At 38.5% G+C, this 14,443-nt stretch overlaps 1 protein-coding gene across 3 annotated transcripts in view; it reads right to left on the reverse strand.

The window, feature by feature from the left end:
* Positions 1 to 6: 6 nt before the first annotated feature.
* The window catches only part of CRYZL1 (crystallin zeta like 1), a 39,541-nt gene continuing 25,104 nt past the window's right edge, over positions 7 to 14,443 (reverse strand). For 2 of the 3 annotated variants that reach the window (XM_026511027.4, XM_026511111.4), the window contains 7 exons: positions 10,794 to 10,927; positions 9,640 to 9,751; positions 6,358 to 6,456; positions 5,082 to 5,203; positions 4,154 to 4,259; positions 1,737 to 1,782; positions 7 to 1,009 (listed from right to left, as the gene is read on the reverse strand). In XM_026511027.4, the coding sequence (XP_026366812.1) occupies positions 910 to 1,009; positions 1,737 to 1,782; positions 4,154 to 4,259; positions 5,082 to 5,203; positions 6,358 to 6,456; positions 9,640 to 9,751; positions 10,794 to 10,927 (719 nt within the window). In that variant the 3' untranslated portion in view covers positions 7 to 909. Of the gene's footprint in view, positions 1,010 to 1,736; positions 1,787 to 4,153; positions 4,260 to 5,081; positions 5,204 to 6,357; positions 6,457 to 9,639; positions 9,752 to 10,793; positions 10,928 to 14,443 lie in introns of all 3 variants that reach the window. The other variant, XM_026511150.3, reaches the window with a different exon arrangement.

A 14,443-nucleotide genomic window follows, 5' to 3' on the forward strand; every position in this document is an offset into this window, starting at 1 on the left:
GCGCTGCCCCTGGGTCCTGGGTGCCGAGTGGCTGGGGAAACCCCCGGTCCGGGGCACAGATGTGCACTGCCCAGTCTGGCACCGAAATAGCTGACCGCTATTCAGAGCTGTAGCACAGAGGTAATGAGCCCAGGACGTGGCGCTTGGATGAAAAGGAGACGTCACACTTGAGCTGCTGCTTCTTAAGCTTACAGAGGGCAGTGGCGAGGTCTAGAGCTGACGGGAGGGGCCTTCGCCTCCAACCCCTGACCGAAAATAGAGAATCCCGGCAGGAAATCAGCAAGTGCAGCCTCCGAGCCCCCTGCCCACGAATCGCCACTGCAGCCCCCCAATCCTCTCCACCCCGCACACGCTGCAGCTGCTGCCGCTGGCAAGTTACGGTGATGGTCCTGTTTGATCCCGAGGAAACCCTGAAATAAATGAATGCTTGAAAAAATTTTAAAGTGTCTATGGACTAAATCCTTTGAGACTTGAAAATATTAACTCAAATGATTAAATTATGATAGCAAAGGCTTGTTAAGGAAGGAAGATATTGAGAATGGAGTTGATACAAAAGAAATAACGGTATTTCGGCAAACCAAAAGACTAACAACTTTATCAGTAGAGCAGCGTGACTTTTCCTGAAAGCAATTTTCTTCACGGGAAGAATTTTATAACAGAGGCAAATGTATAGAAACAAGCAGAAAAGATTTTCAGAATATTCCCTTTAAATATTAATTACGGAATTGACCATTTGTACAATAATTTTTCAAATACTTCTTAAAAACTTTAAGTGAGCGTCTTGACTCATAGCAGGAAAACTGAACAATTTGCTTTTATCTTCCTTGACTTTTTAAAAAATTCCCAAGGAAACTCTGGCTTCAAGTACTGGAAGGGGTTTATCCAACTGCGGTCTGACAAAGAACAAAATTAAAATTGAACAACTTGCTTTTTTCTTCCTTGATTTTTCTGAACAACTTCCATGGAAACTTTCGCCTCATATAGTGGAATGGGTTCATCCAGCTGAGGCCTGAGGAAGAATGAAATTATTATAAAGTTAGGACAAGGTAAAGATGAGTAGAACAATAGGATGGTAAGTGACAATTGCTATAGTTCAATTCTATTATTTTTTAAAGATTTTATTTATTTATTTATTTAAGAGACAGAGAGAGAGAGTACAAGAGCAGGGGGAAGGGCAAAGAGAGAGGGAAAAAGAGAAGCAGACTCCCCACCGAGCAGGAAGTCCAACCTGGGGCTCTAGCCCAGGACCTGGAGATCATGACCTGAGCTGAAGTCAGCTGCCCAATCGACTGAGGAACCCAGGTGCCTCAATCCTATTATTTTAAATAATCCAAACAAACTTGTCCATTAGTATTTCCACTGTTAAAAGCGGTTAGGTTTTGATGGGGAAAAACGACTATCCACTCCCAGATCCAACTTAAAAAAACAAAACTGTACTTTTCCCTCTTCTCAAGCTACGGGTTATTTCACATCACTTTGGGAAGGGTGATGAGAAAAGCAAAGGTGGTGTGGCGTGGTGTGGAATGGGTTAAGGAGAACTCATGAGCCACTTCTATCTTAGGGAATACTTACTGGTGTATCACAAGATAAACTTTGACAAATACTAAAGAGCAGCTATTTCTCCAAACAAAATACGGAGGCAACAGGTATGCTGCGAAAACTGAAACAAGTGGAAATGCTTGCCTTACCTCCTTGAGAATAGAAAAAATAAACAATGATTTGGTTACTTAGCATACCTAAAGACTCCAGTTGATAGCTTCTCCATCACATCTTTTAAGATACGTAGCTGGAAAGATTGTTAAGGTGGCAATGTAACAGAGAGAATTGAACAAAACCAGTCAATAAATAGCCGATGTTAGGCGGGACACCTATATAAGTCCAGCACTCTCAGAAATTGAGAATTCAAGTTATAGAAATTCTATAAGCTGTGACGTTTACCTCGAAAACAGGGAAATGGGGAACAGATGTGAGAGGAGTGGAAACATAACAGAGCCTACACTTCTAAGTTAGGACAAATGGCAGAAACAGCAAGCCTCATGCCTCGTACTAAGTAATGACTAGTGTTATCCCAAGCAGGTAGGAGTGCAGTGGTGTCAGGTTTTCCTTCTAGCACTATGTATGATATTTTTAGTTAAAAACAATGTTAGCACTTGTATCTCTTATGTTAGGGGCACATTTATTCACTAAACTGGCTGTTAACTGGCTCAAAATTTGTGTGCAGAAAAGTTAACAAACTGTAGTTTGTCACTAAGAGAATCAAAAAATAAGTGTAAAATTAAGAAAAAAATTGAGTCATTTAATTACAATGACAGTTTTAGGACTGAGAGTCTATGTAATTGCAAGTACTAGAGAATGACATACGGCATATAATCACACAGTTGGAAGGAGGTCTGTTAAATCACAAGCAGCAACTGGCTCACATGTGAACTGACTGAGGGGGGCTTAGCACAAGTGAGGACTAGAGTCTGATTTGGGACTTGAGAATTCAGGACTTTAGAAAATGTAAATTAGAAAGTAGATACATAAGCCATTTTAAAGATTTTCTTAAAGAGGACCTAAAGAATATTCTACATACTGCAAATCCACTTTCTACTTCTGTTAAGTGAAAATGCCAACTGAAACTCTAGGAGTGTGTGTGTGTGTGTGGAGGGAATTAAGTAACGTAGGCAAAGGAGCCAGCCTAGCTCCTGACATGTAAGATTCAACACACACTATCTAGTGTTACTTTTTTTTTTTTTTAAGATTTTATTTATTTATTTGACAGAGAGAGAGAGATAGCCAGCGAGAGAGGGAACACAAGCAGGGGGAATGGGAGAGGAAGAAGCAGGCTTCCAGCGGAGGAGCCTGATGTGGGGCTCGATCCCATAACGCCGGGATCACACCCTGAGCGGAAGGCAGACGTTTAACAACTGAGCCACCCAGGCGCCCCTATCTAAGTGTTACTCTTAACACACGGTGTTCTCTGCTGTTAACGTCCCATGAGATTCTTGATAATGACAATGTCAGTGGGCAATTAAGTTGCTTAAAATTTAAATCTAAAGAATTCTTCTAGAAAGTTAAAGATTAAGTCTGTTTTCCAAATTTAAAGAAAAATATTTATTCAGAAATACTTTCAACTCACACATTCATTACATGAAGGGGATGTTCTGGTTTTGAAACGTACTTTTTACAACTCAATGTATGCAGGATACTAATGAAATACTCCTATTTGAAAGCTCTGAATTAATTCGATCATTGCTTTTAGAGGAGGTGGGCCTTTGTAAGTATCATGTGTATAAAACTACACACGTTTAACAAAAGCAAAGTATGATATTCAGTGGAGACAAACTTAAGGCTAGCAAGTTTCTTTCTTCACACAGATATACTCTATTGAATAACATGAACTTATGTTTTATCCAATATACTAAAATTTTTAGCAGCGGCAACTGCCTTCAAAACAGTTATCTTAGCAAAAAAAGTTTTATTCGTAAGTTTGACCCCACTCTAAAGAGGTTTGGACCACTCTTTTGGAACTGCTTTCACATTTTCAAGACAAGATTTTGTTACTTTCACCAAAACTGGAATGATTTGCCTTCATTCGCCAGATTTTTCTCTGAATGAATTCCATTAAAAAAAAAAATCAAACCCATCTTCACTTGTTGAAGATTTTCTAGCACTGTTAATTTTACAACAACCCACAAACTCTTTAATGCAGATGAGCATTCTGCAATGTCTTACGTAATAGCAACCATCACAGTTTAGAGTAAGGATTAAGCCTTTCAAGGGGATGTGTAATTTCTGTAATGCCAAGTTGAAAATGAAACAAAATTTTACATGTATCCTGTGGTTTATCTCCCTATTCACAAATGAGCATGACTGCCTGGGTAATTCCTGTCCCACCCCTTTTTAGCTGCATCCTGGGACATGTATTAACTTTTCTATGCTTCAGTTTCTTCACCTGTGAGACAGAGATAATGACAGTACTCACACCTCATAGGGCTGTTTTAATGTTTAAATACATTAATACCTACAAAGCACTTGGAACACTGTTTGGCATGCTCAATGAAAGTTAGCTATTATTATTATTATTATCAATTATCATAATTAAAGAACTTAATGAGAGAACATGGTAAATTTCAAGCCGGAAACTCAAGTTACTAGATAAAAAGGATATAGAGATATTTTCCCTGTTGCACATTTGATAAATTCCAAACTTCATCATTAAGGAAAGCCACCGTTGCTCCCTTGAGGAAAAGGCAATGGCTATCTGGAGGATCCAACTTGGATAGAATGCACAAAGACTGATCAATGACTGTGAGCTTAATAGCAGACAGATGATTGGTATCTTGAGCCAGAAAAACTTCTATGCAAATTAAATACCCAAATCACGAATAAACAGTATACAAACTTTAATAACAATATTGTAAACTGTAACGTTTTCTTTTCTAATTCATTGTCCAAAATGATGAAACAGCAAGGTCAGATGCAGGGCGTTACGTAGAGGTGATGGAGTGGTAGCCTGTGTGCACGCACGTGTGTGTATGTGTGTGCATGAGTGCATGAGTGTGCGTGCGTGTCTGTGTGCACAAGTGTGTGCGTGTGTGTGAGAGTGAGATTTCTGGCTGTTACTCACCAGTTATCTTCATGAGGATGTTAGAAAATTAGTGAAGATTGATATATGAGGATTATGGTATTTGCATATGAACCATGATAAGAAAATTGGAATTCTGTTGAGAAATGTAATAAATTCCAATGTGAATGGGAAATTGTCATAATTTTGTATAGAAATATTTTGCTTAAGTATATGTCAACAATGTTTGTTACTAAGAAAAAAAATCTTATTGGAAATACTACTAAAAAATTCAGAAGTCACTTCTTTCAAACCACTAAATAAAAGTTGAATAACTCCTCTATTAGGCACTATTTTCTACATTTTGGCCAACATGTATCTAAAGTAAAAAAGAAAGCTACATTTCTTTAGAAAAAGGTATAATTCAGAATTTACAATTTCTTCACATCTTGCCTCAAAAGGCTTAGGCATTATTCTTTGTTAATTATATCCTTTCGGTGTAATAGTAATGGTTTATTGTTTCTGATAATACCTGCAGGTTTTCTTCTGTTGTTACCCAATGGCCTCCAACACCAAGAAGTGTGATGATGTCATGTTTATGTGGTAGTAGTTGTAATTTTACAGCTGGTTCATCATCTTTACTATATAATCTCACTTACAAGGGAATAGTTTAAAAAAAAGAGAGAGAGAGAGAGACAAGAAATATATTTTATAGTAATCTGGCAAAAATTTATTCTTCAAACTAGTCCTCTTTACTTTTTAATATAGGAATGAGGAAGCATTTTTCTTAGAAAAAAATAACACAATGTATTCAGATACCTTAAAATATACTTTTTGCATTAAAACTGGTCATAAAATTTACTCTGGATTCAATTATAAGTGAAATAACAAAGGACAAAAGTTTATTTTCATTTGAAAACCAGGTAAGGTAACATAACACATAACTAAGATTGATAGTTTTAATCCTAACATTGATAGCTTAATTCTTTGGGAAACGTTGACTTCTGATTAAGGAACTCACAGACTCAAGAAAGTCATACACTAACTATTGAAATGTATACTTGAAAAGTTAATGAAGAACACATTCACTTCCACTGAAAGATTTTTCTGAGTTAATTTTCACAGTTGATCTTAGCCAACAGGCCAAGAAGTGATTTTCTGAGTTAATTTCAAGTCCTGAAAATACAGGTTAAAAAGAAACACATTAAGATGGTCACAGCTGTATTCCTATGATTCCCATCACAGAAGAGAAATCGTAACGAAGTACGAACAGAATCCCTTTGCAGGCTTGTGAATCCTATGCTTTCCGTGCAATGGGACTACCTACGTGTGTACAGATTAGGTGTTAAATAGATACTGCTTAAATAACAAAAGGTCAAGGAAGGTAAAAATGGAACAAAATTCTGTGCTTTTTCCAAACACAGATTGCAGAAGTCAGCCACCCAAGAGAGGGCAGCCAGACACAGTAGAACTAAGCATTTGGCTGAGAGCTGAACAAATGTGTATCATCTGGGAACCACTGAGATGATGATGTTTGTTCATTTGTGCACAATCATTTAAACTCCGGTGCCTGTGTTTTAAAGGTAAGCATGCTCTCTCTTCCAGACAGTGTTTACTGTGGGATTCAAGAAGCTCCAGTTTAAATAGAAAGGTTAAAAACAAAACATGACATCAATTTAATAAATACGGTAATAATTATTACCTGGTATATATGTATATATATATATATATATATATATTTTTTTTTTTGAAATGCATCCATCACACTACAAAAATGACCCAGACTACTGGTCTAGTAAAGTACCCACCTCCAGCATCTAGGACAATATCTACTCCCAGGCCTCCTGTTTCTTCTAAACAGCTTTCAGCAACGTGGGCTTTCCCATTAGAAACATCGATGACTCGGGCTGTAAAGGACAGGAAGTCAGGCAATTGTACTGTTCTCTATGTGATCAACACAAACAAATCGGAGAAGAAGAAAAAGAAAAGCAAATAAATATCTGTTCTCTGAAACGTATGGAGTGGTTCAAACAATTACTGGATCTAAATTTTACTTTTTCTCTCTAACTCTGTAGTATTAAGGATCAATTTAAAGGAAGGGACTGGTATATTCAATAAAATAAAAATATTGAACATTTTGTGGATGATGCGTTCCAAGGCTGGTCTACTGAAAAAGAGGACTGTTCCCTATTGCTAAAAGATATATAGTCAGAACAGAGAATCTGTAAACCACAGAGATACATATATACTAAGGCATAAACTGAAAGATCAAGCAATTTCTTTTTTTTTTTAGATTATATTTATTTATTTGACAGAGAGAGAGAGACAGCAAGAGAGGGAACACAAGCAGGGGGAGTGTGGAGGGAGAAGCAGGCTTGCCGCTGAGCAGGGAGTCCGATCCCAGTACCCTGGGATCATGACCTGAGCCAAAGACAGACACTTAGTGGCTGAGCCACCCAGGCACCTTGATTAAGCAATTTCTTAAGTATGTTTAGATTTAATAGTTTAGAGCTAAAATGTAAAAAAATGTACTTGTGTGATATGGTACTTCTATCTCTATTAGAGGCTGTTTTATCCTTTTTCAGTCATAGAAATCCCCCTGCTCCCTTCCCCACTTGCTCCCCAAAATGAAGAAAAATCCTGAAGGTTAAGGGAAAAACATTACTTTGAGCAGTTAGTGAAAACTATACTATTTCTAGAGTATTATCTCAATAGAAGCAGCCAATGAGATTAAAAAAAAAAAAATCTCAGCATCTGAACTGGCAAATGAAGACTCACGTTTATAATTCATTTTCATAGCTTTTAGCACCTTCTTGTAAAAGAGAATTCCTCTCAGCCAGGCTAAGATTGGTAGTGCAGAACCACAGTGATCTAAGATGTGGGGGGCAAGGTGGAAGTGGGGAGGACACAAGGGAAAGGGGACTGAAGCACTTCGGAAGGGCAGGGTTAACCAGTAAGAAACCTCTCCCTTCAACAATACTATTCATGCTTTTTTCCCAGTTCTCCATTCCATTTCTCATCTCTTCCATTTTTTCCTCCTTCTCCAGTCCCTGCCTTAACCTTTCTTCCATGTCTTGGTTATCTCTGCCAGAGGCATAAGATAACAATGGAAGTAACATGGGCTTTAATGTAAGGCAGGCTTGGGTTCAAATGCCACTCCAATCTAGTTATAGTTCCTTGGCAAGCTGGTTAAATCCTCCAGATGCTGCTCCCTGGTTTGCTGACACAGGGTTGTTGAGGACTTCAGGGCAGATCATTCATATTAACACTCAACGAGCCTGCCTCTCCTTCCTGCTTGCCCTCACTTACACTCTGGCTCAGCCTCTTGTCTCTTCATTTGTCAGTTTCTCCATTCCTCTTTCTCCTCTTCTTGGTCACTTTTTTCAGTTTCTTTTCTTTTTCCTTTCCATTTGTGTTGTTGTTTGGATAGGTTCAATCTTTTCACTTTTTGTTGAGCATTTTTTTTTTTATTAATTAAAAAGAAAATTCCAGTATAGTTAACATAGTGTTATATTAGTTTCAGGTGTACAATATAGTGAGATTCAGAGGTTCCATACATTACTCAGGGCTGATCAAGATCCCCCATTCCCCCACCCATCTCCCCTTTGGTGACCATCCATTTGTTCTCTACAGTTAAGAGTCTGTTCCTTGGTCTCTCTCTCTCTCTCCTTTTCTTTGTGCATTTGTTTCATTTCTTAAGTTCCACATGAGTGAAATCATATGGTATTTCTTTCTCTGACTAGCTTATTTTGCTGAGCTTTATACTCTCTAGCATGTTGTTGCAAATGGCAAGATTTCATTTTTTATGGTTGAATAATATTCCACGTATATATGTACCACACCTTCTTTATCCATTCGTCAGTTGATAGACATCTGGGCTCCTTCCATTACTTGGCTATTATAAATATTAATGCTGCAATAAACAAAGGGGTGCATGTATCGCTTTGAATTATTGTCTCATATTTTTTGGATAAATTATTCAATCAGAGGGTAGTTCCATTTCTAACTTTTTGAGGAACCTCCATACTGTTTTCCACACTGGCTGCACCAGTTTGCATTCCCACCAACAGTGCATGAGGGTTCCTATCTCTCCACATCCTTGCCAACACTTCTTGCTTCTTGTGTTTTTGATTTTAGCCATATGACAGGTGTGAGAGGATACCTCATTGTAGTTTTGATTTGTGTTTCCCTGATGATGAGTGATGGTGAGCATCTTTTCATGTGTCTGTTGGCCACCTGTATGTCTTCTTTGGAGAAGTATCTGTTCATGTCTTCTGCCCATTTTTAATTGTAGAGTTTTCTGAGTGTTGAGTTGTAGAAGTTCTTTATGTATTTTGGATATTAACCCTTTATCAGTGATATCATCTGCAAATATCTTCTCTCATTTAGTAGGTTGTCTTATAGTTTTGTTGATTTGTTTCCTTTGCTCTGCAGAAACTTTTTATTTTGATGTAGTCTCAATAGTTTATTTTTGCTTTTATTTCCCTTGCCTCAGGAGACACCTAGAAAAAAGTTGCTGTGTCCAATGTCGGGGAAATTACAGCCTGTGCTCTTTTCTAAGATTTTTATAGTTTCAGGTCTGACATTTAGGTCCTTAGGTTCAATCTTTTCAAGGTCTTCCCAGTCTCCACCATATCCTGTTCATCATAAACTATATCTGACCTGTGTTTTCTGTTTAAGTGGATCATCTCCCTTCTTAGCATATCACAGAAAATAGACAACTTTAGAGGTATATCACTGAGTAAAAGAGGTTGAGAAACCTACAGAGTGATGCAAACATATGTTGATTTATTGAATAAAACCAAAGAGGCATCAGGTATTGTTAAACTGTGTCATAGTTCAGCTAATTCAAACTTGGGTAAGTTGATAACAACAGGGCAAAAAAAGAAAAAAACACTGAGAAATGCAGGTTTAAAAAGAATAACAATTAAGACTATCACTTAGGTAAACTTGGACTTGGCATGGATACTAAGTGCATCTTAACAGTGACTCTCATTTGGGATTTTGTACTTTGTTTTATGAGGACAGTCTTTAAGGTGATCTCTCTTCACAATTTGCTGTTGTAAAGTCTGTTGAGTAGTATTACCCACCTACAGAAGGCCTAAGTCTTTCGAGGCATTGCTTGTCTTCGAGGCTGCCTGCTGTTGAAATCACTTTGGCTCCTCTGTGGTGTGCTAATTGAATAGCTATCATACCAAGTGCCTGTGTAGAAAAAAATACACAATGGGTTTACAGATATAAGGCAGAGGCCATATCTAACTTGGTTTATAGGCTATTTAATAAAGTGTCATAGTTTAGTGCTACTTTCCTATATTTTTAAGTATTATCTGATAGAAAAAGAAAAAATATATGGACCAGGTTGAGACATTTGACTGACTTTCTTGATCAGAAGTGGTGGCAGAAAGGTGTACGTACCACCTGTGCTCTCACCCAGTCTGACTGTTGCGCATAATTTCAAGATGGAGGGCTGCATTCAGAAACTTGGCCTCAGAAAGGGAAAAATGGGCTTTTAAGGGCCTTGTCAGCATCATGTTCTAAGCCAATTTCACGTACATGTGTGAGTCCAGCTATCTCTCTTTAAAGATCAAAGCACTCTCAAAAGCTCCATCCTTTTGCTGACCTGAGGGCTAAGTTCAGGGAAACACTACTATCCTGATGCTGGACATCAGGTTGAAGCCAATGCCAAAGACAGTTCTGCCTCTGTTTGCAAAGAAAAGCAGGCAATAAAAGCATTTTCATCAACAGCCACACAGGAAATAAAACTACAAAAATTCACCCCAAGTTTTGTAACATGTTTAGATTATTATCTATTTTTATGTATTTTTAGTGTCTTGAACTATTTTTTGCTGACACATGTCATGTGTTGACAGTAGCACATTTTTTTATCTTATGTGACCTGTCTATAACTGCAACACCTCATCAACATAAATGTAAATGTGAGGGATACACAAAATTGGTAGGGAGTTTTGGGGCACGGCCTCAAAGATTTCATGAGCTATTTCAGGCTTTGTGTAACAGGCATAAAAATATGGCTTGTCTGCTTTTTTAATGTATTAGCAGATTCAAAGTAGTAAGAAACTAGACACATTTAAGTCTCACTTTTATCTCCTATTATAAAAGCTGCCTGTTTTAACAAAATGGCAGTGAATAAGCTATTGGCAAAGATTTATGTTAGCAAACGGATGGCCTATTTCCAAGTCTAGTGGATTCTGATCCATGTCTTAGCAGAACGATTAGCACCTACACTTGCTCCATCCATGATCAGCACGGATTTTCCAGGAGAGACATGAGAAAGATAATGCAGAGCTGTATACGCTCGTACTCCATCCCGAATGGTTCCAGCGGCTTCTGTCCATGTAACCTTTTCTGGTTTGTGAACTGTCACAAAGAACAAGAGGGAGCAACCAATTAGCAAGTCCTACTACTCCTGCCTCCTGGATCTCTCTCGCCACCTCCGCTCCCACTGTGGCCCTGGTCCAAGCCACTACTCCTGTTACTTTTGCCTATATTTTGGTTTCCTTAATTCCATTCTTGCCCACACATAATGCACCCTCAGCCTAGGTGCTGGTGTGTGTGTGCATTTTTTAAACATTATACTGTGAAATAAAACACATGCAGAAAAGTACATGTAACAGTAGTACAGATGGGTGGATAAATACAAAGCAAATATTCAAGTAATCCCCATCCTGGTCAAGAGAGTGCGCGCACAGCCCCCCGCCCCCAGCCTCTTCTCTGCCACCCAAGGTCACCACCATGCTAACTTCAGTTCCTGTTCACCTTCATCGTTTATGACCCACACATGCATTCCCAAACAATGTAATTGAGTTTTGCCTGTTTTGCAACTTTATCTAAATGGAATCATGCAACATGCACTCTTTTCTACCTTGCTTTTTCTCCTTCAACATTGTTTTTAAGACACACCTGTTTTGTAAACGTGGATGTTTTGCCTTTTCTGGTGTTTTATGGCATTCCACTATGTGAGAACACTTTCATTTGGTGATACGCTCTCCAGTCAAGGATGTGTGTTGTTTCCAGTTTGTGCCCGTAATAAGAATGCTCGCATATAAAAGACAGTGTTATGCTGTCAAATGGGTTTTCTCTAGGGCAGTACTTGTAAATGGAAATCCCAGGTTGTACAACCTTCGACTTGACTACATATTCCCCAAGTGGCTGTGTGAATTCCTTCTCCCAGAGCTGTGTAACAGAGCTCCTGTTACTGTGAATATCCTTGTCAACCCCAGCATGATTATACATTCTTACTAATCATTGGGGTGTGTAATGGTTTCTTACTGTGATTTTAACTTGCTTTTCCCTCACGACTGCTAATGTTGAGCACCCTTCTGTGTTTGCTGGCCACCTGGAATTCCTTTTGTGAAAGACTGTTCAAGTGTTTTATCAATTTTTCTGTTGTGTTGTCTTTTTTTGATTTATAGGAATTTAAAAATATATTCTAGATGAATTGCTCATGTATTAAAATATTATTTTCTCTTTTCAATCTCCCTAATGGTGTTTTTTGAAAACAGAAGTGTCAGAATCTTTTTTTTTTTTTTTTTTTAAAGTAGGCACCATGCCCAGCATGGAGCCCAATGCGGGGCTTAAACTTAAGACCCTGAGATGAAGACGTGAGCTGAGATCAAGAGTCGGATGCTTAATTGACTGAGTCACCCAGGCGCCCCCAGAATGATCTTTAAAATTACACATAACATGCTAACAATTCTCTGTTTAAAGTTCCAATGGCGGGGCGCCTGGGTGTCTCAGTCAACTGACTCTTGACGTTGGCTCAGTTCATCAATGGGTTTCCACTGCACTTGAAACAAAAGCAAACTTCTAATATAGCTTAAAGAGCTCTATCTGATCTGACCATTAAGCTATTCCTTAATACATTTAATTATTTAATTTTTAGGTTTTCATTTTGTACACTGTGATTTTTTCCCAGTAAAAGCAATCCTTTCTCTATTTCCCTAAAATCAACTTCACTACACTTTTGTACTCTTGACCAGCTCTTTCAAATATTTTCCCTCTGAAGTTGAGATGGTGTAGTCCAGGACAGTCAGCATTGCATGTACCAACTAACTGGTGCCATCTAGAGGGCGAGAGCGCACACATGCATGTATGTTGAAAATGTTCAGACAAGCGAGTCATTAAAATAGAGTACCAGGTGATGTCACTCACACATGGTACTTTATTCTTTACCAAACTCTTTAAGATAGCTATTTTCCCAATTTTCTTGATTATAAAATGTGACTCAGGGTAATTAATTTGTCTGGGTTCACATAGCTAATAAATTTGAATGTCTGACTGTAAAGCACTTCTCTAGCAGTGCACATTCAAGGCACCTACAGTTTACTTATATCTTGGGGGGAACATGTTCCGTTACAAGAACTGGGACTACCTATATTTTCATTAAGAAATCAAACATGTAGGGGCGCCTGGGTGGCACAGTCAGTTAAGCGTCTGACTCTTGGTTTTGGCTCCAGATGTGATATTGGGGTTGTGGGATCGAGCCCCGCCAATGGGCTCTGTGCTCAGCAGTGTGCTTCAGGATTTTTTCTTTCCCTCTGCCCCTCACCCCTATAAAATAAATAAATAAGTCTTAAAAAAAAAAAAAAACCCACACAACGCGAACAGGTAGTCCTTTAAAGAAAGCTAACAGTAATAAAACTACACTTAGACAGCAAAGGCTCTAACATTGCATGGTAACATGTGGTTTAATGTTGAGATCCCTGCTTTTGTGTTAGGTGGTCCACCAGAGTTTATTATGTTATAAAAAACTTGAAATATAAATAAAAGAGCCAGGTAGGGATCATAATAACAGCACACCAAACCCAAGCATTACAATTTTAATTCTTTCTTCCTTAGGCCCAAAAAAAATCATGCTGAAAATGTGTATGAAATTTTGAACGAAAAAATTATTTTTATGTTTGACATAAATGGCTTAAGAACTGAAGGCACAAAAGAACCTGACGATTCACTCAACTTCTTTTTTTTTTTAATGAGAAGCAATTGGTTTTTATTTTATTTATTTAATTATTTATTTATTTATTTTTAAAGATTTTATTTATTTATTTGACAGAGAGAGAGACAGCCAGCGAGAGAGGGAACACAAGCAGGGGGAGTGGGAGAGGAAGAAGCAGGCTTCCCAGCAGAAGAGCCTGACGTGGGGCTCGATCCCAGAACTCCGGGATCACGCCCTGAGCCAAAGGCAGATGCCCAACGACTGAGCCACCCAGGCGCCCCCGATTCACTCAACTTCTTAACTTTATCTTTAATATTCTGTAGCAGGATTAATAAGACATCTTTGGGGAAGTTGTTTGGAACCTCACTGTTTGGTTTGGTGAAAGAAGAGACTTATCTGAAGGTGATGAGTGCTCAACGTCCATTTAAAAAATCATTAACGAGGGACACCTGGATGGTTAAGTCAGTTAAGCATCTGCCCTTGTTCAGCTCATGATTCCAGAGCCCCGGGATCCAGTCTTGCATCGGCCTCCCTGTTCAGCAAGAAGCCTTCTTCTCCCTCTGCCTGCCGCTTACCCTGCTTGTTCTCTCTGATAAATAAATAAAATCTTAAATCACTGAAGAATTAATAGAAACTAAACTAGAGTTGGGCTAAACTGAATATTTCCTTCTGCAAATCTTCAGGGAACGTACTGAAATGATTTCCTCTTTTACAAAATGTTGGAGCTACAACAGGGCTTAGAAGCTTTGTAGTTGGAACATGCCCAGTGTCTTGCCTAAAGGCAAGTGGTCACAGTAACTTTTTCAACTTTTTGAGGAACCTCCATACTGTTTTCCAGAGTGGCTGTACCATTCCTACCAACAGTATAAGAGGGTTCCCCTTTCTCCACATCTTCACCAACATCTGTCGTTTCCTGACTTCTTAATTTTAGCCATCCT

Source organism: Ursus arctos, unplaced genomic scaffold (assembly GCF_023065955.2).
Source record: "Ursus arctos isolate Adak ecotype North America unplaced genomic scaffold, UrsArc2.0 scaffold_4, whole genome shotgun sequence".
NCBI lineage: Eukaryota > Metazoa > Chordata > Mammalia > Carnivora > Ursidae > Ursus > Ursus arctos.